We start from the raw sequence: 27078 nt of genomic DNA, 5'->3' as shown, positions 1-27078 counted from the left end.
TCTGCCATCTCTGACTGTCCGCAACTCTCCTACCCTGACCTCAGCATTCGGACCACTCTATACTCTCCAGCCCGACCTCGGCTTCTAGTACCTCTACATTCCGGACCTCTCCTACTCTGACCTTGGCAAGTATAACGATGACTCTGACCTCTCCACCCCAGACCCGGCGATCTCAATTTATCCAGACTCCAGACCTGCCCCCGTGCCTGTCGGTGGCGTTTGTATATATATTCTCATCTCAGTCCTGGGGTCTTGTTTGTGGTGACCACAGCGTTACAGATAAGTATTCAAATCTTGTGTATATATACAAACACAAACAGCCCTACCCTCTTGGCAAGTAGCAAAGAATCTTAAAGATGAGAATTGGTGCAGGTGGACATGAGGAATCCCTAATTCCTCCAACAATATACAGAATTAAACCAATTGTCCACAGCACTCAAACAGTAACAATCTCACTGAGGTAGAATGGGGGCAAGTGCAAGTTTGACAAGCAGTGAGATACCCATAGTAAGTAGAGATAATACAAGAAAACTTCGAAAGACTAAACCAAGTGGGAGCAGAAAGGAAGGAGCAGATAAGATAATAGTACAGGATGAAAAAAAACTGAAATGCATGCTTGCTAATGCAAGAAGCCTGACAGATAAAATGGGGGAGTTTGAATTAATAGCTACAAGGGAGCAGTATGATATCATAGGCATTACTGAAACATGGTGGGATGAAACTCATGACTGGACAGTTAATTTAAAGGGGTATTCTCTTTTTCGGAAGGATCAAACAAATAGAAGGGGAGGTGGAGTATGTCTATATGTTAAACCAGATCTAAAACCTATTATAAGGGATGATGTCTATGAAGGGAATGATGAAAATGTAGAGACCTTGTGGATAGAAATTAGTAGTGGAGGTAAAAGTATAAAGAAAATGTTTGTGGGAATATGCTATAAACCACCAAATATCTGTGAGATTGAGGAAGCTAAAATACATTTGCAAATGGAGAAGGCATCAAAACTGGGTCATGTTTGCATAATGGGGGATTTTAATTATCCAGACATAGACTGGGGCAATGAGATTAGCATTACAACAAAAGGAAACAAAAGGAAACAGGTTTTTGGGGGTGCTTAAAGATAATTATATGACCCAAATTATTGAGGAACCAACCAGGAGAGGGGCAGTTCTGGATTTGGTCATATCAAACAATGTAGAAGTAATAACAAATATTCAAGTCCTGGAACATTTGGGTAACAGTGATCATAACATGGTCTCATTTGAAATAAATGATCAAAAAACAGATTACTTGGGTTCAACAAAGACTTTAAACTTTAGAAAGGCAGATTTTAATAAACTGAGGTCTAATCTAGCAGTAATACAATGGGATGATGTTTTTGCAGGGAAAAATGTAGAAGATAAATGGGCAGTCTTTAAAACATTGTTAGAAAAGCACACTTATCAGTGTATATATACCCTTGGGTAATAAGTATAAAATAAATAAGTCAAAACCAATGTGGCTAAATAAACAGGTAGGGGAGGAAATGGACAAGAAGAGGAAGGCGTTTAGATTCTTTAAGTCAGAAGGGACAGAGACATCGTATCGGAATTATAAGGAATGTAACAAAAATTGCAAAAGGGCAATTAAATTAGCAAAAATGGATAATGAAAAAAGGATTGCAATAGAAAGTAAGGTCAACCCTAAAAAGTTCTTTAAGTACCTTAATAACAAAAAAATGAGAAAAGAAAATATAGGACCCTTTCAGTGTGAGATGGGTAGGCAGATTATTGGAGATAAGTAAAAAGCAGAGGTATTAAACAAATTCTTTGCCTCTGTGTTTACCAGGGAAGAATCAAGTTCAATAGTAGCGCCGCAGGAGGAAGCCACAACCTCCATATTAATGACAAATTGGTTAACTAAGAAAGAAGTTCTTAAGCGACTTGAAAAAATTAAATTAAATAAGGCACCTGGCCCCGATGGCATACATCCAAGAGTTCTCAAGGAGTTAAGCTCAGTAATAGCAAAACCATTATATTTAATATTCAAGGTCTCCATTTCCACAGGCTCAGTACCACAAGATTGGCGTAAAGCAGATGTGGTGCCTAAATTTAAAAAGGGAGCTAGATCACACCTGGGGAATTACAGACCTGTAAGCCTGGCTCCAATAGTAGGGAAACTACTTGAAGGTTTAATACGGGATAATATTCAGGAATACCTAATGGAAAACAAAATTATTAGTAATAGTCAGCATGGATTTATGAAGGATAGATCTTGCCAAACTAACCTTATTTGTTTATTTGAGGAGGTAAGTACTGTAGGAATTTAGACCAGGGTAATGCAGTTGATGTGGTCTACTTAGATTTTGCAAAGGCTTTTGATACGGTTTCACACAAGAGGTTGGTGTACAAAATAAAGAAAATTGGACTCAGTAATAATATATGCACCTGGATTGAAAACTGGTTAAAGGATAGACAACAGAGGGTTGTCATAAATGGAACTTTTTCAGGTTGGGCTAAAGTCGTGAGTGGAGTACCTCAGGGATCGGTACTGGGACACCTGCTTTTTAACTTGTTTATTAATGACCTTGAGGTTGGGATCGAGAGCAAAGTCTCCATCTTTGCTGATGATACTAAATTGTGTAAGGTAATAGAATCAGAGCAGGATGTAATTTCTCTTTAGAAGGACTTGGAGAGACTGGAAACATGGTCAGGTAAATGGCAAATGAGGTTTAATACAGATAAATGTAAGGTTATGCATTTGGGATGCAAGAATAAAAAGTCGACTTACAAATTAAATGGAGATATATTGGGGGAATCCTTGATGGAGAAGGATTTAGGAGTGCTTGTAGACAGCAGGCTTAGCAATAGTGCCCAATGTCATGCAGTAGCTGCAAAGGCAAACAAGATCTTATCTTGCATCAAACGGGCAATGGATGGAAGGGAGTAAACATAATTATGCCCCTTTACAAAGCATTAGTAAGACCACACCTTGAATATGGAGTACAATTTTGGGCACCAATCCTAAGAAAAGACATTATGGAACTAGAGAGAGTGCAGAGGAGAGCCACCAAATTAATAAAGGGGATGGACATTCTAACTTATGAGGAGAGGCTAGCTAAATTAGATTTATTTACATTAGAAAAGAGGCGTCTAAGAGGGGATATGATAACTATATACAAATATATTCGGGGACAATATAAGGAGCTTTCAAAAGAACTATTCATCCCACGGGCAGTACAAAGGACTCGGGGCCATCCCTTAAGGTTGGAGGAAAGGAAATTTCACCAGCAACAAAGGAAAGGGTTCTTTACAGTAAGGGCAGTTAAAATGTGGAATTCATTACCCATGGAGACTGTGATGGCAGATACAATAGATTTGTTCAAAAAAAGGTTGGACATCTTTTTAGATGGGAAAGGTATACAGGGATATACCAAATAAGTATACATGGGAAGGATGTTGATCCAGGGATTAATCCGATTGCCAATTCTTAGAGTCAGGAAGGAATTAATTTTTCCCCTTAATGGGGTTTTTTGTTTGCCTTCCTCTGGATCAATAAGTAAGTATAGATATAGAATAAAGTATCTGTTGTCTAAATTTAGCATAGGTTGAACTTGATGGACGTACGTCTTTTTTCAACCTCATCTACTATGTAACTATGAGGTAACTAAGACCCGCTAAATAAAGAAATACTAGTATTCAAAATTAAAAAGAGTTTAATACACAACATACACTATCTAGAATAAAGCTGTATAATGATAACAGGCGGAAAGTACAACGCATCCAGTATACAAATCTGTGGTATCAACCTTAATGCATAACCAAGTGCCTAAAATGCACACAAACAGATAGTCCGTGTGCTGTTACTAACTATAGGAGATTGCGTGACTGCACGGGAGACACAACTGGGCGATTTCAGGTTCCTTAGATAAGACAAATTAAAGGAAGTACCGCTGTCCATTAGGGTCACGTGGGAACTGGCCTTGAAGGGGTCTATAACTCTGAAGCACTGCCCCCCTAGTATAATCACTGACTGCGGTTTCTGTTCCCATACAGTAGTGTAATGTTTTATCCCTCTGTGTTATTCCTGTACTCCTCATTATTTTTCTGTACCATTTATTGGTGATTTGCTGTATACTACATATTTTCTTTGCACCTTTCTCTTCATGTTCTGGTTTTTAATTGGTGAATGTGCACTGCATTTCTGTTGGTATATCTTATGGCTTTAAGCTACCTTATAACATACGTTGATTTATTTTAGTGTTCCTTTACACTATCTCATCAGCATGCTCTTGTACGCTCTGGGTAGTTACACTTGCAGCAGTTAGGCTCATTATAGCTAGATCTTCTGCGTATAACTAAGGTTGCGTCCCCTCTAGTGCCGAGTGGGCTGCCCCTTTTACTTACATATATCTATATATGTAAGTCCCTGCTCACACGGTGCACACACGCTAAACAAAAAAAATTCACTTTTGAGCGTGTTCAACTTGCCCACAACGCAAAGCTCCCCCCCCCCCGTGCGCTTTCCAAATAGCAAGGACACCCGGCGCTCATGCTTGGAGAGCTGGTGACGTCACCACTCACAAGCATGAGTGTGGTCAGCGCTAGCGGGGCTGCAGCCTTAGACTTATAGCTATACTGTGAGTGGTGTACTATAGATTGTGTACTGTGGCTCTCTCTTCGTGTGCATTTTAGGCACTTTAGCACTGATTGCATGCTGGATGTGTTGTACTTTCCACCTAGTATCATTGTACAGCTTTATTCTAGATGCGTTGTTTATTAAACTCTCTTCATTTTGAATACTAACATTTCTTTCTTTAGGAGGTCTTGGTTACCCCAGTGAGATTTTTACTGTTTGAGTGCTGTGGACAATTGGTTTAATTCTCTATTCAAATCTTGTTTTTCTCTTACTTTCTCTTTACTTGCAGTTGGTTTTGTAGTTCTTGAATTGTCGCTTTATTATAAAGATTTGAGAAGCGGACATTGAACTTGCTGGTATTTGTAAAGCAGCTGAAAATGCCTCCCTCTAATTAGTCCATCTCCTCTTTTACTCTACCTTCTAGCCCTTCCCACTGGTTTCATCAAGTAATGGTATTAGGAGATAGAGACTTCGTTTCTTGTTTTCCGTGTGGAAATGCAGGCAGGTAACCACATACACGCCTTCAGAATTAAGTCACCTGACTCACCATTTTGTTTTTAAAGATAAAGAGGTACTGAAGGTGCATCATCTTACCTTTTGTACTACATTAAATACACAAATTGTGATTTTACTCACCAGTCCATAACACACCACAGCTCTTCTATGTTGTTCTGGAGTATAGTTCCTGTAAGTCCAATACGGACATTGCACCTTAAAGATTTCATAACCTGTGTCACTCTGGCCTTTGGATTCTTGATTCTCTGAGCTTCATCGACAATGACAGCTGACCAATCTATGCTGTAAATAGAGAAGATGCAATACATCGTCAAAAGTACAATGTACATTATATGTCAGATGGAAAGGGATAGCTCCAGAAAGGTTTCTCAAATTTAGTTAGTCATAAACAATAGTTGTATTGTTATGTATGAATAGCTTTAATTTATATAGCGTCATCCATGTACATAGTGCTTAACAGCAGTAACACACGTGACATAATAGGAATAAGCGCTTTATACATAAAAGTAGACATTAGGAAAAAGAGTCCCTGTCCCGGAGAGATTACAATCTAAAACACAGCTCACTAAACTTATGGTCAAATGTTAAAAAATATATTTTACAGAGTAAAAAAAGAACAAAAAAAAACCTAAATGTTACAAAGGTTAACCTAACTATTGTATTTGTTGTTACACATTTTTTTGGTGAGTAGCCTCCTTATAACTTGACCACCATTTATAGGCTCAAGTGGTAGTTGTGAAGGAATCACGCAGGAATCAGAACTGTAATAAGCTTACTCTGTACTAACCCCAACACTGCACTGCTACTGTACAATACACTATTTACAAATGTTAGCTGCTAGTTTTCTGATATTTAGAAACTAATTCAACATATTTAACACATAAAACACTAAAATCCCATCAAAATTATTATTATTTATAATGAGAATTCCTTCAGGTTAAATTGACACATCCTTAGGTATGTGTTGGCATATATACAAGACCATACAGAGGGCAATGTCATTACCAAGCCAGCAGAAGATAGGTGTGTCTGACATTATGAGGCAGACGCATTGTTGTACAAACTTACGATCAAGGCAGGAAGCTGGTAGGTAAAGAAAAATGAGCATACTGTGCTCAGTTTCCCAGTAAAATCCACACACCATTTCACCAGGCTCAGGGAAAATGAGCATTTCTTCACAAAGAGTGGTTTATGGAATAACCTACCAGTAAAGGTAGTAGAGGTTAGTATTGCTTGGGATGAACACAAGGCTAGAATAGACTATTGTGGGAAGCTACACAATATGTAGAAAAATGAGCTAGATGCCATTAAGTTCCATGTTTTTACCCAAAGTGGCATGAAATAGATTTTGATGCAGTATAGTGACCGAACAGTGAAGCATCCAAACACAAGTTACTGTATTTTCTGAAAGCAAACATAAAAATGCTGGGGTACGTACCCTTAAACTATCACACATAGGGTCGTACTTGTATAACTGATAAAACAAAAATGTAGATGCACAGGAGCTTGTACTCTTGGGAGGGAGTGCACTTTGTCTGCCTCCACCAGTTACCTTCACTTCCAAAAAGAATACTTCACCCCCCGCCCACCCAGGCTGGTTTGTATTCCTTTTAATCTTAGAGATATGGGTGTACCTTAGACTCAAACAGGGAAGCTGCCATATGCGAGACTAAAAAGGTGTCTGTGGAGTCTTGAAATGGGAGTGTCAAAACAAAATGTAGACCAGCGTAAATTAAATTGGTAAGAGTAACATCGAGCCTGTAATCACTTGTCTGAGTAACTAATTCCCTATTTTTTTTATATAAGTTTTTGCATGTTTATATATGTTTTTTTTTAATAAAATATTGAGTCCTTATTTAAAAAGGTTCCCTTGAGGCACACCCCACTTAAATAGTACTTTTAAAATACCTCCATGTTTTGAATTTCTTCGGGACCACCAAAAATCCACCTGTCCCATTCTGTGCTAAAGAAAAACGCCCACCGGTGACGTCAGGGGAAAATGATGGAACGCACCATAGCAGGATGCTTAGAAGGCGCCGCATCAGGAGTGCGCTCCAGAGCATCTATTTTACGGCTTTTAATAGTTAATGTTTTGTTAAGGAAAGGCAAGAACCTGGGAGCAAGATAAGCAGGACATCTTACTTATCACTGTACTATTTGTACAGTAGAGCTCCTCCCATGAATCAGGAGTACCACGTACCATGTCATGAAAATTATTATGCCTACAATTTTGAGTTAATAAGTGATACAGTATTTTTTAATTAAATTTTTTTTTTTTTAAGTATTCACTTAAAACTTACCTGTTAAGTTCATCTAAACACAAGCGAAGAGTCTCATAAGTAGTGAGGGCAACTTCATATTTTCCCTGTTTTATGCGGGTAAGTTCAGAGTCCTTTTTGTTTCCATGTATGATGGTAACCTTGAAATATCCCCAGGTCTCTAGTTCATCTTTCCAGTTGTACAGCACAGAGAGTGGTGACACAATCAGAAAAACCTGAAATATAAGCATTAAAGATATTTCGTGCTGCAAATGCAAGATTTCACTGCACCAAGCATTATACCAAGCCTACAATATTGGCACATCATCACGTATTTTGCTAAAAGTAAAATAATTGTTGTTCTAGTAAGTTACTAGTTTCACATACACACACATCATTACTAAATAGTTTCTTCAGTTTGGATTTATTCTTGAATTACCCACCACTTGCATTTGTGTTTATTTGAACTTTGCCTTGCAAAAACTCGACACACACCCCTTTTAAAACAATTTAAAGACACTTCATTATTTTGTGATTAAGGATTTAACTTTTTAAGAAACCTTTGGAAAAGACATGACAGTGTCATCAAAGCGTATCATAAGACAGAAACATCTATAAATATTATTAATGACATTCAATATGAAATGGAACTTTGAAATTACTATTATTGAAAGACACTGGAGGGCATTCAGATAAACTGAACAATATGTATATTTATCAAGATTTAGTTTCAAATCTCTTAATTGTTACCGTAATGGAATATGCAGGAGGAGTGTTTACTGAAAACTAAAAGGAATGGCCCATAGAGAGCACAGAAAGTGGAAATTTAGATGTCCAGGCATTGCACATTGCAGATGCTGTAAGAAATATATTATTATATGCAGGACGGAAAAGTTTGAAAGGTATGTTTAATTCTGTATAGGAGTTGGAAAGAACATAAGCGGTTTAATGCATTTCATTAAAAATAGCTTGAGTGTTTAAAAGGATTAGCGCTGAAATGTAACAGTCTAAACCACATCACATGCTCTGTACATCTCACTAGAAATAAAGCTTTACAGGAGTGAATTGTGAACATTAAGCATGAGTTAAAATGGCCAAAGAAGCATTCTAAATATAAGGCATTGCATGGGACCTGCAGGGAAGGGATCATATTTATTATTGTATACATGGTGAAAACATAAACGTTGTGAGCTGGAAGCTTATAACATTGTGGGGTGGTCTATGGCTTCTGAAATCATATATACAAAATAAAATGGCAAATAAAATGTGGTTAGGCATGATGAGACATACGTCCAAGGTACAAAATATTGCTAAAGACAGCTATTTTTTTTAATAAGATTATTTGCAGTACAGGTTTTCATTGCATCCTGAATACATAAGCTAACAGGTTTATATTTCAAAATTCTATGGCCCATTGCAACCGCTGGATATACAGAAGACTAGAATTACAATACAACATAAATACTTTCCTTAAAATAGGACTGGAAATTGAATCTAAACATATGTGCGAAGGCATGTCGGTGAGCGTGTGCCAATGCAGAGAATCCAATAAATGTCCCAAATTATTAGAAAACTTTACTACTATTGGGTGCATCATGAATATAAAAATTGAGCTATTAAACATTAGTATTGCTGATATGTGGTTTTTTAACGTACTACCATAATATTTTGTTATTTTTCTCCCTGCTTCTCTGTGAATTTTACAATTAACCCCCACTCTCCCCCTGCATCCCCCGCTCCCTGCACACTGCTGATGGATGTATATGGCCCTGTCTCACTTTCCCATTCTTCAAATTATTGCCCTGTCTGTTTATTCCTTCTCTGCATCATCTGCCTTAGATGGCTATCTTGTTTTTCTATTTTTACAGCTGTGTTAAGCTCATGGGATCTCTGTAAATCAGTATTGCTGACCTGAGGAAGAGGGGAAGCGTGTCTTATAATATCAATTGTTAGTCCAAATAAAAAAGGTATCACCTAATACTGCAGTACTCATGTACTCTGTAGTATTGTTGGAGAATACTCTTCTTTTTTTTTTGCATGTATGTGAAGTGTTAAATTCATAGTACAAGGGCTAAACCAGTTCTTAAGAAACAATTTTATGGTGCAGAGGTAGAGAATCCCTAACAGTGTATGAAGGGTCATGGATTAGATTACTGCATGGTATGGTAAAATAATTTTATTATCATTATAATGTATAATGTATAAACTGTTTTATTTATTTTATATGTGGCCTGGGTTCCCTGGTTTGACTATTACCTCCACTGCAGCTGGAGAGAAGGGGGGTTGCTGCAGGGGCCGTCACGCTGGGCATCACGGAGCTCCGGAGAAGAGAGCGCTCAGGGCGCCGCCGCCATGTTAGTTATGCGCAGGCATGCGCAGTAGCTGGCGGCTATTAGAAGGGTCACACATGCGCAGGGAGCATTGCGGCGGCCATTACAGGTAGCGCACGTGGCGCCAATGATAAAAGGGTTCCGCAAGGACTACAGCCCCCCCAAGCCCACAGGGCTGCGGAGTCAGGTGGCTAGTCCTGGCCAATAGAATGTTAGGATTCCCGGCTGAGGGAGTTGTTACAGTTGGCGTTCAAAGGCTTGCTGGCAGTTGGAGCTGAGATGCAGCTAGGGAAGGTTGTATAGGTGCAGGGGTCTGTGACCCTCTGCACTAGGCCAGAGATCTCCTAGGCCCAAGTTAGGCCCCAACTCACCCTAGATTGTGGCTGCTTTAGAAAAGGCCCCTTCAGATAGGGATTCTGCCCTTTTTAGCCAGCTTAGGGCCACAGCGGTTTCAATTGAACTATTGCTACTGCAGTCTTAGACCAGACTGCATGAGAGGGAGCGACCGTCGTTGCGGCGGTCACTCCAGAGGGAGACATCCCATCCAGCGAAGGATATCGTTAGATCGGCAGATCCTCTACTTCTCTTCGTTAGTGCGCCTGGGTGTGGACACACCCGGCAGGTACCATTCACCAAACGTGCACCAACATCTGTACAGTAAGACACTCATCACGCCTAGAGGGGGGGGGCATCTTTTGGGGACACATATTGGGTGAAGTGACCAAAGGACACCTCTAGTACCGTGAACACGGTGTGGGGGTATACGGTGGTGGGACAATGACCCGGTGCGGCGAGGTATAGCTGTAACCATTAGTATTTCATCTATGTGGTTTATGGTTATTGCACACAGTAAAGGTTATTATTGTTATTATTATAATCTGTGGACTGTTATTAATAGTTCCTGCTCGGGGTTATTCCATCCAATTGGGATCCCGTGCAGGTGGAGGCACTGCCACTCAGTATCTTTATTACCCCAGGCTCCCAGTAGTGGAGGCTCAGATCCCTGTGAGCTGACAGGTAACGCCAGCATTAGTAGACCCTTCACACTAGAGGGAAAGAGGGCTACATATAAATTATATTAAATATTAATTTATAAATTATACCATACCTTACCATGCCATACTGGTTTGTAGTAAGTATATGTGAGGAGAGGTTATAGATACCATTGGGTTCAGGGATGTCTAAGGCTGTGCTTACGTAGCCGGCGACGCGACCGATGACGTCGCCCGTCGCCATTGCGACGACTTCTATTTGGAAGTTTAGGCGACGTCGCTGGATGATGTCATAAAAGGGGAGGGCAGAGGCACGGAGAAGCTCCCGCTTGGCCGCAAGGGGAGACCGTTGCCGAAAAAATCAAATATCAGCGATTACCAGATTTCTGGTAGCACTGTCACTCCGTCGCTCTGTCGCCGTTGCGTGCACTGTAAGCGCACGCGATGGCGACAATACATTTGTTTTGCCATGACGCCGTCACTATAAGCGCAGCCTTACCCCCTCTAACCTTCTTCTCCTGAATTCTCTTCCCTCTTTTTCCTTACTACAAACCAGTCAATCCTCCTTAGCAGAGGATTAGATTTTGCACCTAGTGCTAAGTTAGAGCATTTGATCTGTTTCTAGACCTAAACAGTTTCATTCGTAAACTCACGCTGAAAAGGTTTTTTTCCATCAAATCCTCCAAACTAGCAGATATTCCATCATCACTTAGTGCCACTGAAATTAATTTCAGTAAAGATATGGCGGAACTGCTAGAGGAATCAGAATGGCTAACTGATTCCCAATCATCTAGCGTTTACAATCCTGTCAATAACCCCAATTGGCTTGAACAATTTGTAGATACTACACCTGCAGGGATTGTTCAAAAACCATTCAAGCCGAAGTCACTTTTTTATCCCTATCAGTGTAAAGGGAGTTACGTCGATACATTTTACACTCTTGTTTTACGTGACTTTGAGAAATTATGTACAGATACATCATTCATGAAGAACAATCTCAGCACTGGTGAAATCCAAGCATTAAAAGAGCTGGAGAGTATCTGTAACATTGTAATACGACAGGCAGACAAGGAAGGGAGAATAATTCTTCAAAATCGTGTTGACTATTTGTTGGAAGCGGCTAGATTGCTTTCTGATTTAAATTAATTTAAGGTACTCTCCGATGACCCTACATTAACATTTCAATTGGAGTTGTGTTCTCTGCTTAGGGAAGCGATGTCTAATGGCCAGGGATGAATTGAAATATCTTTATAATCCGAATTCGCGCATACCAGTCTTTTACCATCTCCCCAAGGTGCACAAACGCCTTGTGGATCCACCTGGGAGACCCATTATATCGGGGGTGGAGTCAATGACATCGAGCGTGTCCAGATATTTAGATCACTTTCTACAACCATATGTGGTCCAATTGCAGTCATATCTACGAGACACGCTCCACGTCATTGACTCAATCTCCGCTATTCAATGGAAGCCCACATATTTGTGGGCTACATGTGACGTACAGTCACTTTACACATGTATCGAACATGCTAAGGGACTGGTAGCAATAGATCTCTTCCTAAGCAGGGACACAAATCTCTATGAATCACAGCGTAAATTCCTACTCACTTGCATTCAATTCATTCTTGGCAACAACTATTTTCTGTTCGAGGACGTCTTCTACCTGCAGACCTGTGGTACGGCCATGGGCACGAGGTTCGCGTCCAGCTATGCGAACCTCTTTATGGGGTTCTGGGAGGAGCAATGCTTGGGACCAACGAGCAGCTGGGCGCGGGCCTCGTGTTCTATGGTCGTTACATTGATGACATGCTCATCATTTGGGATGGGGGCGAAGACGCGCTATAAGAAAAATCCAAATAGAAACACTAATTGGACAATGTTGTTAATGGTAACCGGAAAGCACCTAGACTAATCAAGGTAATGCAACCAAATTCATCACTAGATATAGTTGCCAATCTAACAAAATAGTCCATATCCTCAATTCACATTGCAATGTGCTCCCCTGTGAGCCACATCTGAGGGACCTGTTAACTCAATCTGCTCAAGTTGTCTTTCGTAAAGGAAAGAATATCAAAAACACACTGGCACCGAGCAGATTGAAGAGACTGTAAAAATCTGGGCTAATAAACAACAAGCCCAAGGGCAATTTCAAATGTGGGAGGACAAGATGTCTCATGTGCAGGCACATTGTGTTGGGAAGTTCATACACTTCCCATACCAATGGTTCTGCACATAAAATCAACAGCAACATCTATTGCCTTACTATGTATGTAGTCTATGCACTGTAGTGTTCTTTCCATCTTCAATATATAGGGCGCATTAAGCGACCCCTTATCGTTTTTTGGAACATCGCAGAGCCATTGTAAAAGGAGTGCTTACACATAGCATTCCAAGACACTTTGCACAAGTTAATGCGAAAGATCCATCTGGACTCTAAGTTATAGGTCTAGAAACTATCAATGTGTCTAAACTGGGAGGAGATCGGTTTAAAGCACTCTGTGTGCGTGAATCTTTCTGGATACACACTCTAGGCACACTGGCTCCACTTGGCCTTAATGAGTGTATAGACACGAGCATTTTGGTATAGTGCAATCACCATCTTCAGTCTGTTCCACAAATTGTTTCCCCTTTTTTTCTGTTCTCTCTCTCATACCACACTTCAGATAGTATATGATTCCATATCCTATAGTCTACATCACTTCCATGTTCATGACAATTGTCTTTACATGGCACACAGTCAGTTTGCTCGCTCGGAGTTTCTCATCTCTTTTTTTCTTCTTCTTCTCAAGTCATTCTGCATTTGTTAACCATTTTTATAATTTTATTGATATTTATATAATTGTTTAAGTATCTTTTATCAGATTTATTTTAAATCTACTTATATGTCATTTATTAGTCCAAGTTTAAAAGTGTGCTCAGTCAATATATTATTTTGGAGTGCTCCAGGGCAGCATAAATACAATATGTATCATACAACTGTGGATTATATTACCCAGTTTATTGGGTTACATAGGTTGTTACTTTTTCCACTCCCCCCTTAGAATCACTCTGAATTTAGGCATTCTAATTCTTTTAAGTCTCTATGAATGTATGTTTTATACAACTTAGACCCACGGGTGACAGTCACTCCCCCTTATCACAGTATGATTGATTGCAGCATGCGCCTCCGGCAATTGGTGTCATGTTGCTAAGCAACGCAGGCTATGTAGGGGAGTTCCTGGAGCTATGTGGCCAACCTCTGATGAAGTCACCACCAGTGACAAAACGCGTCAGGACGCTACGTTGTGCGTAGTGACGTCACTCCGGTCCGCATGCACGCTATCACGGAAGCACAGACACGAGTGTAGCTGGCACCTGCAGGCGATTCACAGACATTTTACCAACGGGGAAGGCAGGGAGCTCCCTGAGTAGAGCACCGCTGGAGTCCGGTTAGTGAGGAGTTGCTTAGGACCGTGTTTTCTACGGTTGAGCTCCCAGGTACCTCCCAGTATCGGGACAGTGATATTGTGCATGCATCTCTGCTTCCACGCACTTCCCCTTGAGAAAGCGCCTAAGCGAAACGGCCATTGGGGGCTGCTGCTAAATTACCCCATGGGCATTCACGTAGAGCATTACATGGACTGGATTATGGATTGAGCTTACTGTTTTCATATGCTGGAAAAAAATCTTTTTCTGGCGCTGAGGTGTGGTAGAGATGAGTGGATTTATGATTTCTTCTGATGAACAATGACCTCAGGAAAGGGAGAAAGAAAAAGACAAGACATGCAGGGAACCTGCAATAGTGTATTACCCAAGGGATAACCGGAAGTATACAAAGAAGGAGCAATTTATTATTAAAATACCTTGGTTAAAAACCATGGATGACAATTAATAAACATATAATAAACATTCATTGATATTAATAAAATAATTAATGAACTGGTGCCTAGGCACTATCCACACTGTAATGGTTAGGAACAATGTCCAGCAGTCCTGTTCTTTGCTCCGCCTGATCTAAAATTGGAAACCTACTCACCACAGGTAAGTAGTATAAAAGCAATGTATAAGCACTTGGTGCTGGTGGTCTTGGCCTCTGATGTCGCCGTCCGCCTTGTAATATGTCCGCATCTGCTGCCGGGGATCTGTTTCTGTGTTCCTGTGAGCGCTGCTTCCTGGAATACACCCGATCTCCTCGGCCTGATGACGTCACCTGTATTGGTCCTCGGCTACGGTGGCTCAGCGGTACCACCAGACCTTCCTACGCGTTTCGAAAGTACGAATGGCGTCTCTCTTCGTCAGGGATAAGTGCTGCTGGTAGCTTATCTTGTTAAATACCCCAGTCCTGATTGGAAGCGCTTAGTAATTGGCGCTTTCTTAATAGAGTAATTCAACTCATCTGTCCTTTACAAGTATTCTTATGGAAGCATAAATGATGATATTTAAATATTGGTATTTGTGGTATTGAATAACGTGATTTCTAGACAAAAGATACACAAGAATCTCTGTGATCTCCACAAGACTTATAAATTCAAAAGCTGTTTATAGTGGTATTGAATTAGTTATTAGTGCAGGTAATTCTTTATTTTAAGTGTCCTACTAATTGGATTGAAAATAAAAATAAACAGTCTTGTGTGATTTCAAAGATTTTTCTGCAATTTGGAAGCATGGGTACAATGACAATATCAATGGACTCTTATCTCATACTATCCTAATATATTAAATGGACTAGCTATGGAATATATTTATGAACTTAATAGTAATAATGTGATAGTAAATTAATGATTACAATATTTAAAAAAAAAAAAAAAAAAAAACATAAACATTCAAATCGTATAAAGCAATGATATATAAATAATTAAAAATAACAAATTAAAAAATTAAAAATTACAAATAGAAAAGTTGAAAAATACCAACAGCATTTCGAAATGACTACAATTGCCTATAATGAAAGATCCTGCAGAAATGGTTTTTAAGCGGATATGAATTAATTGTACTTCAAACCTAATTTTAAATATGTTTTTATATATAATGTGTCAAATCTCGTGGGAAGGGAAAATCTGAGCAGACCGTGATTAAAGTGAAACATTCATAGTGATACTGTGCGAGACGTGTGACTATTATTAAACTAATGTTAATATGTGTATTCACCAGTTTTTTGAATATTTTGTTGTTACGTGAATTTAACAGTGAAGTAAATTATTGTGTGAATTAAAAAAAAAAAAATAATAAAATACCTAGTGTTTTTATATTGTGAACTTGTGTTAATAATATTAACGTGTATTATGAATATTCCTGTGTAATAAACAATTATTTAAGTGCACTTGTGTAAGTAGATGTTGCTTATAATAATAATAATGATCATAATAATGTCTTCATCAAGTCGGCAGACTCATTTCAAAAAGAGAGTCCTTTTGGATTTTCGAGTTAAAGACTTTAAGTCCATCAGGTTTAAATATTGAATTTGATTTGTCAGCTTTCTTGAAATCATGATAATTCTATCCATTGTCTATTTGTCTGCCGACTTGATGAAGACATTATTATGATCATTATTATTATTATAAGCAACAACTACTTACACAAGTGCACTTAAATAATTGTTTATTACACAGGAATATTCATAATACACGTTAATATTATTAACACAAGTTCACAATATAAAAACACTAGGTATTTTATTATTTTTTCTTTTTTAATTCACACAATAATTTACTTCACTGTTAAATTCACGTAACAACAAAATATTCAAAAAACTGGTGAATACACATATTAACATTAGTTTAATAATAGTCACACGTCTCGCACAGTATCACTATGAATGTTTCACTTTAATCACGGTCTGCTCAGATTTTCCCTTCCCACGAGATTTGACACATTATATATAAAAACATATTTAAAATTAGGTTTGAAGTACAATTAATTCATGTCCGCTTAAAAACCATTTCTGCAGGATCTTTCATTATAGGCAATTGTAGTCATTTCGAAATGCTGTTGGTATTTTTCAACTTTTCTATTTGTAATTTGTAATTTTTAATTTTTTAATTTGTTATTTTTAATTATTTATATATCATTGCTTTATACGATTTGAATGTTTATGTTTTTTTTTTTTTTTTTTTTAAATATTGTAATCATTAATTTACTATCACATTATTACTATTAAGTTCATAAATATATTCCATAGCTAGTCCATTTAATATATTAGGATAGTATGAGATAAGAGTCCATTGATATTGTCATTGTACCCATGCTTCCAAATTGCAGAAAAATCTTTGAAATCACACAAGACTGTTTATTTTTATTTTCAATCCAATTAGTAGGACACTTAAAATAAAGAATTACCTGCACTAATAACTAATTCAATACCACTATAAACAGCTTTTGAATTTATAAGTCTTGTGGAGATCACAGAGATTCTTGTGTATCTTTTGTCTAGAAATCACGTTATTCAATACCACAAATACCAATATTTAAATATCATCATTTATGCTTCCATAAGAATACTTGTAAAGGACAGATGAGTTGAATTACTCTATTAAGAAAGCGCCAATTACTAAGCGCTTCCAATCAGGACTGGGGTATTTAACAAGATAAGCTACCAGCAGCACTTATCCCTGACGAAGAGAGACGCCATTCGTACTTTCGAAACGCGTAGGAAGGTCTGGTGGTACCGCTGAGCCACCGTAGCCGAGGACCAATACAGGTGACGTCATCAGGCCGAGGAGATCGGGTGTATTCCAGGAAGCAGCGCTCACAGGAACACAGAAACAGATCCCCGGCAGCAGATGCGGACATATTACAAGGCGGACGGCGACATCAGAGGCCAAGACCACCAGCACCAAGTGCTTATACATTGCTTTTATACTACTTACCTGTGGTGAGTAGGTTTCCAATTTTAGATCAGGCGGAGCAAAGAACAGGACTGCTGGACATTGTTCCTAACCATTACAGTGTGGATAGTGCCTAGGCACCAGTTCATTAATTATTTTATTAATATCAATGAATGTTTATTATATGTTTATTAATTGTCATCCATGGTTTTTAACCAAGGTATTTTAATAATAAATTGCTCCTTCTTTGTATACTTCCGGTTATCCCTTGGGTAATACACTATTGCAGGTTCCCTGCATGTCTTGTCTTTTTCTTTCTCCCTTTCCTGAGGTCATTGTTCATCAGAAGAAATCATAAATCCACTCATCTCTACCACACCTCAGCGCCAGAAAAAGATTTTTTTCCAGCCTTCACTCCATCTCTGGGTAGAAGATACCAGAAATATCTTTTAAAGGCAGCTCCAGGACTACCTATTGGACTCTTTATCAAAGGTTTTTAATATCCATTATTGTCATTGCACCAGCGCTGAGTACACACCTATTATTTTACCTATTACTGTTTTCATATGTACACTGCATTGGGAGCATATGTAGGAGCTTCTTTGAGAGACCATTCGCAAACGCAAGTAAATAATGAGCCAATTGGAGACAGTGGTGCCTTCCCCATCCCTGGACAGGAGAGGGTTAAGCTGATGCACTAGAAACCAGCGAAGTAAACCAAGGAATCTTCTGAGTGGACAAGCGGTGTTTCCACCGGTTCATCATCAAGCGGCAAAGAGAGATTCGATGTAATTGTGCTCACACAGGCCCGTGTGAGTATTAATTTATTTTTTTTGTTATTGCCTATTCACCCATCCCTTGTTTAAATATACCATTCACAGTGTATTGACTGCGGTTCATCAGGACCCCTGTGCCTGTGTTTGGTATTAGGTAAGTCTGTTATATAACGAGCCAGTCTACCCTTTTAATATTGGTTTTTATTCTGGTGTTACTCATCCGCGCTCCCCTTGTTCTTTGTTTCTCCATTACGGTTAATGTTAGCCTCTGCTGTAAACTGCAAAGCTTAATATGGAAATGGTACCTTACAGTTTATAACAAAGCATAAAACAAGCATATCAATCTTAATTAACAATGTTGTTTCATTATTATCTGGAAATAGAGCTATTTTGATTTGTATTCATGCTGTAAAGTCTCACTGTGTAAACAGCATTCCTCTTGTGTTCAATATCTAGCTATTTGGTTTGGTTTAAAGATGCATTCCACCCTCTGCTCCCTTCTTCCTTCCATGGGCGGGAACCAGACGGTCACCAGAGCTGAACTGCTTTAATTTTAGCTCTGGGGACCACCTACTGTAGGTTTTGAGATGCATACCAGGAAAGGTAGCTACATTCCTTCCGCATATTTAAATACCCCTTGTCACCTGCACCAATATGAAGCCATGGTCACGGGAGATTTAAGCTTCCATTTTGTTTGGCCTGGAGGGTACAGTACCGGCACCATCTTTACAAATATGTATCTCCGGAACCCTGAGTTGAAATGAATGCGGTTCAGCTCCGGTTGAGCAGAGGGGTTTCTGCGTGTGTAATGATATTTCCAAGCATGCTAACTGATCCATCTGACTGATATTCAAATTTAATAAACAAAGTGAACGACCTACAAAACAAGTCTGGTGTAAACAACTACTCCTTTAAAAAAAAAAAAAAAGACAGTTCACAATTTACATGCCAGTGCTTAAACCTTGAACCATTCTAAGCCAAGAGGGGATAAAACATAGGAAAACAAAATTGAAATGTTTGTCACAGTACTTTTAAACCATTTTTGTTTTTTAAGGTTAAACAATACAGTGGCTACTCTGCATTTATTTGTGCATTACATTCAGGACCCCAGACAGATTTCCCAGGGCCCAGGACTAGAGTTACGTCCGCCCCTCCCCCCCTCCAGTATTGCGATCCCCCCCATTTCACACCTCACAAGTGACCTCTATTTCCCACCCCCTTCCCATGTATTTCTCCCCCTCCGTCTCACTCTCTCTTCCTCAATCACTCCCCCTCCCGCCTGGCATGTATTTCTCTCCCCTGCATCTCACTTACTCCCTCTTTTCCTCACTCACTTACTCCCTCCCTCTCTCTCAATCCCCCCCAAAAAATACATATAACTCCACTCCCGCCAATACATTTTTAAAAAGCCCCCCACTCCCCCAATACATTTTTAAAAGCCCCCCATCCACCCCAATACATTTTTTAAAAGCCCCCACTCCCCCAACACATTTTAAAAAGCCCCCCACTGGCCCAATACATTTTTAAAAGCCCCCCACTCATATTTGCTGGCAAAGCCAATAAAAGATATAAACCACCCACTGAGACGGCTAATCTCATTCATATTGACAGCAGCCAGGTGTTCAATCGCGGCCTCATGGAAAAACAATAGCTCCACCTTCCAGACGCACAGTAGAGACACGAATTAACGAGGTAATGGCCATGGAGAAACTAACTGCATTCATGAAACAAAATCGACAGATACCTTCTATAGAACATGGGAACCATAGATTGAACACTAAAATAAACAGAAAATAAACATTTGATTGATGCTGGGCTTGGAACGGAGGGGATGAGAGAAATCACTGTTTTTGTTAGTTCACTGGCTCTAATATATGTATTAAAACAAAAAATCCCCTCATCATAGAACGTACAGATGTAGTATACATTATTGCACCCCGTAATGCAATATGTTCGTTATCGCTTGTGCAGTGGCAGATTTCCCATTAGTCACGGGCCAAGGGCGGCAATATCTGGGGGGCGACAAAAATATCCACCCCCATATACAATTGCCGTCCTTTCAGGCCTATTGGGCCTGATGGGAATGTACTTACATATGGTGGCCACTTCCTGCTATCGGCCTCCTTCCGAATCGCAGCACCAAATGATGCCGCGGACGTCACCAATGTGATGTCGCATTACCATGGCAATGTGACGCACAAGTCTTCACGTTGGTGACGCTGCGATTCGGGAGGATGGCCGATATTGAAATCCACCGCTGCGCTTGCGTGTTTGTTTAACAGTAATGCTATAAAAAACAATGGTTATGGAGAGAACATCTGATATTTAACACATCCTTTTGTGCGGTAACGAGGGTAATAACGTCTGGCACATCTGTAAATCTGCCTTGCTTTGTAATAGTAAAAAAAATCTTTCAAAAGCCATGGGACCAAATATAGATCCTATGATTGATTTACTGTATTCTGCAGTGAAATGCATAACTTCTCAATGGACAAAGGGTCATACTTAATAAGCAATGCAAAGCTGTATGGACTGTACGATGCCTTACAGAATAACATTACTTGGTAAACATGGCCCACAATATTTTCTAGGCCTGTTGACTAGAGGCACTGTGCACCAGTGGCCATTAAGGAAATTATCAAATATCTACAGTTAAACTAAAAAAGTTATTTTATCAAAAATGAGTAACAAATATACAATTACCCTCCAAAAAGAAGCACATTTGATGGTGCACTCAAAGGTGGTTAAAACTTAACTTTTAATGATATATTATTTTTATATGTCTGCAGTTGCTAATAATGATACTTAAAGTGTGTATGTTTAAAATAAACAAATAAAATACAGGAAATGAACCGTGTCCATGTGTCAATTTTGTTGATGTTAAAGGACCTGATATCTATTGGGATGATCAGGAAAAGAACAATTAGAGATCAAAACAATTTTTAGCCGAAAATGAGGAGCAGGAGAGTCGGGGGAGAGGGTGATGTGTGAGGTGCAGGGGCAGGGATGAGGTTGAGGGACAGTGGGCAGAGGTGCAGGGGGGGGGAGGGTAGGGTTTAGGAGTGTTTAGAGGGTGATGTGTGAGGTGCAGGGGGAGAGGGTGATGTGTGAGGTGCAGGGGGGGGGGAGGAGAAGAGGGTGGGCGGCTACACCAGAAGCGACTGGACCGGCTGCTCTATGTGCAGGTAAACGGGGCTGCTGTTACAAGGCGCTGTGCTTTCCTGATAACTGCGTTCAGGTGACCTTTACTCATACTTTTCTTCAGAGACAGACGCTCCTGCAGCATAGATTGAAGAAACCGAGTATTGCAGGGGACTGCTCATATAGACACTGCTTCTAGCCTATGGAACTGATACATTAAACAGTGGCTTATGCTTTGCTATCTCACTATATGAAGATGATTTACATGGACAGGGGTTCATGAAGGAAATGAGGGGTACCTTTGCAACTCAGGTCATTGAAGAGGGATGTTTCGCGGGGCAGTTCTGTCTTTCCCCCTCTCCCGACCGATCTCACCGGGGACTCATTGCCCTTGCACATTTGCAGCCGCTACGATCGATCGTAGGAGACACGATTGGACTGTATCACACTCACATTTTCATTATGGAAGAAATTTGTTCATGATGCATATATTTTTCTGTCTGTGCAGTTATACGAATATCAATGTCTTCAGTTTTGTGAGATTTTTAAGAATTTTCTCCCCGAATCTTGTTCTCACCGTGCGGCACTGGTCTTTGAATTTTTTGTTCTACTTCTATCTAAGCTCTGTGCAGCAGAGACCCCCTGTGCCGTTTTTATATACTGCTCTGCGTAGAAGAAAGATATATATTATCCAACAGATATCTTCAAAAAAATAAATAAATTGGCTATCTTGTTAGAAAGGAAAAGGTATACAGGGATATACCAAATAAGTAAACATGGGAAGGATGTTGATCCTGGGGGTAATCTGATTGCCAATTCTTGGAGTTAGGAAGGAATTAATTTTTCCCCTTAAGAGAGATCATTGGATAATGTGTCACTGGATTTGTTTGCCGTCCTCTGGATTAATATACTTAAGTAGGGATATAAATAAATTTGGCATAGGTTAAACTTGAGGTACGCGTGTCTTTTTCCAACCTCATCTACTATGTAACAAGGACTAATTGTAGTAAAGTATAAATCTAATACAATAAATAACATTAGTTTTTGACAAGTTTATTAGTTCTTATTAGGAATTTATTTTAAATGTTTTTAAGTGGGGGCAGGTATAGGGGGGAGAGTAGCTTTTTTGGGTAATTTGTCATGGTGTGTGTGTGTGTGTATACATACATACACACACACACACACACACACACACACATATTATATATATATATATATATTATATACATACACACACACACACACACACACACACATATATATATATACATACATACATACACACACACACAGCTGAACCCCGTTATAACACGGTCCACAGAATTAGACCGCGTTAGAATATGTTTTTAAAAAAAAAATCCACATGGTGTAGGGGGATGTGTGTTGTGTCATGTGACCCTCATCTGCGCTCCAAGTCTACGTAAGTGCCACACAGCCCTATGAAGCAGGAAGAGGAGAGAGCTGACAGCTGCAGAGGAGAGAGATCTAGATACCTGTAAGTCCTCGCGCAGCGAAATGGAGATCGGGTGAATCACGCTCAGACCGCGTTATAAGCGGATCCGCCTTGTAGCAGATTGCGCTATAACGGGGTTGATATATATATATATATATATATATATAATATATATATATATATATATGTAGCCGGGACCCCCCCTTCTCGCCCTTGTTGTTGTTAGGGGCGGGTACGTTGCGGTAGGGAGCGCTCCGATACGATGCCGATCCCATGACATCCACGGCTGACGACATCTGTACCTCGCTGACCCTTTGCGAAGATTGTAGCAGCACCGGGTACTGGAGTACCCGGCAGGTAATTCTCCAAGTGCACCAACGGTACCATCGTTCATTCGGGACACAGTGGCTGCGCAGTCACACTCATATATATACATAGATATCTGACTCACTTGAGGGTGGGAGGACTATTCCCAAGGGAACAGGACACGGAGTGGGATCACCCGGTGGAGGGAGACGGGAGGGTCGGCGTTCACCGTGACGCTGATTAGAGTATCTCCTCTAGGGAGGGACGCCTGTGGATATATGTGTGAGACTATTGCAAGTAAAGTTGATTGGTTACGGTACACTGGTGTGTGTGTGTGTGTGTGTGTGTTTAAGGTATATAAGTCCTGCGAAGACCCACTTCCCCTCTGGCGGAAGCTGTCGCAGGTGGAGGCGCTGCACCAAGTTATAAGTAGTGTCTGTACCCCAAGCTCTCCGTGGCAGAGGCCCAGACCCTGTGAGCCTACAGGTAATACAGCATATGATAGTGGCCTGCGTTCAGTAGGAAGCAGGGCTACATATATATACACATACATACATACATACATACATACATATATATATATATATATATATATATATATATATATATATATACACACATATATATATATGTGTATATATGTGTGTATATATATGTAGCCCTGCTTCCTACTGAACGCAGGCCACTATCATATGCTGTATTACCTGTAGGCTCACCGGGTCTGAGCCTCTATATATATATATATACATACATACATACATACATACAGTTATATTTGCACATATATATATATATATATATATATATATATATATAATAACCTTCAGAATTCCTTACATCCTCTGATCAAAGAAACATGATGGTGGGAAAGCAAGGGGCGTTGCCCAGCTGGTATGGGCATTCCTGTGACTTCCAGGGAACTGGCTCTGTTAGTACTGTGTATGTAACATTCCCATGACCTTGAGGGGGTATGGCCCTATCAAAAGGGGGGATCCCATGACATCAGGGGCCCTTCCCTCCGTCATCCAGGAACATTTGTTTGGCACCAAAAGGAGGCTTGGGGCAGAAAAGTGAAGCCAAGAAAAAAGATAATCAACGTGAAACCCTGGGCTTTATGCAGCATGTTGAATAGAATTTGGAGAATGAATATTTCATTATATAATTCTATTTGAATTGCAGGATTTGAAGCAGAAGTCAGTGAAATAAAGATGGGGATCTTTGGTTTGCTCTGCCAGCAGTCCCATATAAACTATGAAGAGTGACATTTTTGTGTATTGGGTCAGCTTACCAATTCCGAACCACTAGCAGAAGTGGCAGTAGAAAAAAGTATTAGAACAGGACTGCAAGCACAGAAAGCAGTGGGGTTTCACATTTTTTTCAATAGATTTATTGCAGGAAATATAGTACCTTTTAAAAACATTATATTTTAAAAAATATGTAAGTTAAAGAACACACGTAAACTAGGTCAGGTTGTATTCTATAACAGGATAAAACATGTAAATATAGAAATAATTGTTAAAGGAACCAGAGAGCTCTCTGATTCAGCACTGTAAGACTATGAAAAGGTTTATTGCATATTTAAAGAACAAAACAAAAGAGCTCTTCATATATGTAACTTATACATGAGCTATTGAAACGCAAGTTTCTTTGAGTAATGCCATCTTGGTCCATTAAAGGACATCACTATCTACAAAGTATTCTAGGTCTCTCAACATTCCACGTAGGAGCAGTTCAAATATTCACATACATATTAATACCTTTACTAATGGGGAGCAGGTCTGTCAAATTTGGCAAATTACAGAATGTCACTATTGAGGGATTAGAATTTATATTTACTGTCATTTTCATCTTAAATTCATATAGATTGGGACTTCAGTGGCTAAAGGAAGAAGCAATCCCTCTCAATGCCTTTAAATCCTGTTCGATCAGTGAATGGGGCTACCACTAAGTGAAGCCCCCAAATAAGTACACAGGGTCAGAACAGTACGTGTTCTGGTTCTCGTTCAGAAAGGATGGAAAAAACAAAAAACCATGACATCGTACAAATCTGTTATTCACACTTCACAGAGCAAGCACAAAGGAGCGAGGCCCCCCGACCCCTCACGTATGTAAAGTGCTTGTACTTGAGGCCCTTAAGCTTCCATGCATTAAGAAAAGAAGGAAGGTAGGGCCATTCATCTCCATTTCATGCACCTCATGTATGCTACCGCAGCCTTTAAGCACAAAATTAACACACAACACAACTATGTTTCTATGCTGAGATGTCTGCTAACAAAGAAAGGCTTAAACAAGCAAATTGAATCCGGTTATTGAGCTCACGAAGCCAGCAATGCATAATGTCAGTAAGTACAGAACCATGGACAAATACTTTGTGTAGGTTGTGATTTACATAATGGATACAAATGAACACATTATGTGGTGCAAGGGTGATGCTTTTTTTCTAAGGGGGAAAATCGTACCTTTTGTGATAATGACACCTTTAATTATTACACTAAAAATTAAGGGGGTTATGTATTAACGTCTCCAGGCAGCAAAACTAGAGAACAAAAGCACTAGATTTATTAAATTAAAAAAAGGTCCCATAGGTTACAATGAGATTTTTTCTTTTGATAAATATGCTGCTGTGTTTTATCCCCAGTTTTACAGCCGGGACACTTTGTTACAAACCCCACAATTATTTTAGATATATACTAATAGAATAAAGTGTCAGCCAATTATTCTACAGGCAGTAATAGTATTGCTAACTAATAAGTAAAATGAATTCTGGAGCTGCCGCACCAGAACTGTTCAGCCGGACGTCATTATTCATCTGGTTTTAACTTAATACACATATCCCTACCATTAGTTCAATCTTGAATTAAATGGGACGGTATCTTTAAGAACTTGCCTCTGAGTTGTGCACTCATGCTAGTAAGGAAATTCAAGAGCATATGGGATAAGCAAAGGGTGTGACCTCCGTTATGTTCAGCTTGCACGCTAAGCTCTATGGAGTTAAGTCTTGATTTGCAGTAATGTTGTCAGCAATGAATTACTACAGAGAAGCAATGTTTAAAGCAGCATATTTTACCAATCTACATCTGTTTAGTCCTATTGGCTGGCGTCTGTATTGCCCTTAGAATGCCAATAAACATTATCAGGGTTCTCCTTCTGTGCTGCAGCTGGTGGAGCTTTAGTTTTTCCTCCACTGTCTGCATTTGCTCCTCGAGATCTGAGTTTTGAATATTAAGGGGCTTATTCTATATCGGACAAAATGGCCAAATCGGGATACCTTAAGCCAAAATTACACATTAAAGTCAATGGGAAATTTCAGCCGAAAACGTCTCGGTCGCCCACTTTGACAGATACAGAAGAAGCACCAAAAAAGCAATAATGCCCCCCAACTGACCCACCATTTTGTTCACAGGACTGGAACTGGGGGAATCTCCTGAGCTGAACCGCGCTCCGCCTTCCCCCTCCCCAAAATACAGTACATACCGGTAAAGTTACTAATATTACTTCCCGTTGTCCCTACTGATCCGAGATTTGGCAGTAATTTCTTTCCCCTGGAGGAATAATAAAATCCGCCAAGTATCTCAAGAACCAGGATCCCCCCCCTCCCCACCCCACTGTTTTCTTTCCTTAAGCAAAAATGGTAGGACAGATTGTGGTTTTAAAAAGAAAAGAAAAAAAAGAATACTATAAAATATTTATCTCCTTCCTTCCCTTTGATCACTACGTCCCCCAGATGAAGGGAGCGAGAGGATCGAAAAACCCTGGGGGTCTGAGTTGCAAGAAGAGACCCTCTTCTTGTACTTTTTTTGCTGCTGATGGAACTCCTTTGAACACACACCTCAGTTACTACAGGGGTCTTCTTGCAAATCTGGTCAAGCTCCACCCAACCCTCTT

General features: G+C 39.7%; 1 protein-coding gene across 4 annotated transcripts in view; it reads right to left on the bottom strand.

The window, feature by feature from the left end:
• Positions 1–27078, bottom strand: part of ERCC6L2 (ERCC excision repair 6 like 2) — a 185467-nt gene that overhangs the window by 143982 nt on the left and 14407 nt on the right. For 3 of the 4 annotated variants that reach the window (XR_012801572.1, XM_075599141.1, XM_075599147.1), the window contains exons 5-6: positions 7435–7628; positions 5255–5416 (exon numbers count right to left, since the gene is read on the bottom strand). Coding sequence is in view for 3 of the 4 variants with exons in the window: in XM_075599141.1 (XP_075455256.1) it covers positions 5255–5416; positions 7435–7628 (356 nt within the window). In the remaining variant the exon portion in view is untranslated. Of the gene's footprint in view, positions 1–5254; positions 5417–6202; positions 6918–7434; positions 7629–27078 lie in introns of those variants that run through there. The other variant, XM_075599151.1, reaches the window with a different exon arrangement.

This window comes from Ascaphus truei, chromosome 1 (genome assembly GCF_040206685.1).
Source record: "Ascaphus truei isolate aAscTru1 chromosome 1, aAscTru1.hap1, whole genome shotgun sequence".
Lineage (NCBI taxonomy): Eukaryota > Metazoa > Chordata > Amphibia > Anura > Ascaphidae > Ascaphus > Ascaphus truei.
The sequence above is the reverse complement of the archived record's forward strand: the minus strand, read 5'-3'. Positions and strand labels throughout refer to the sequence as shown.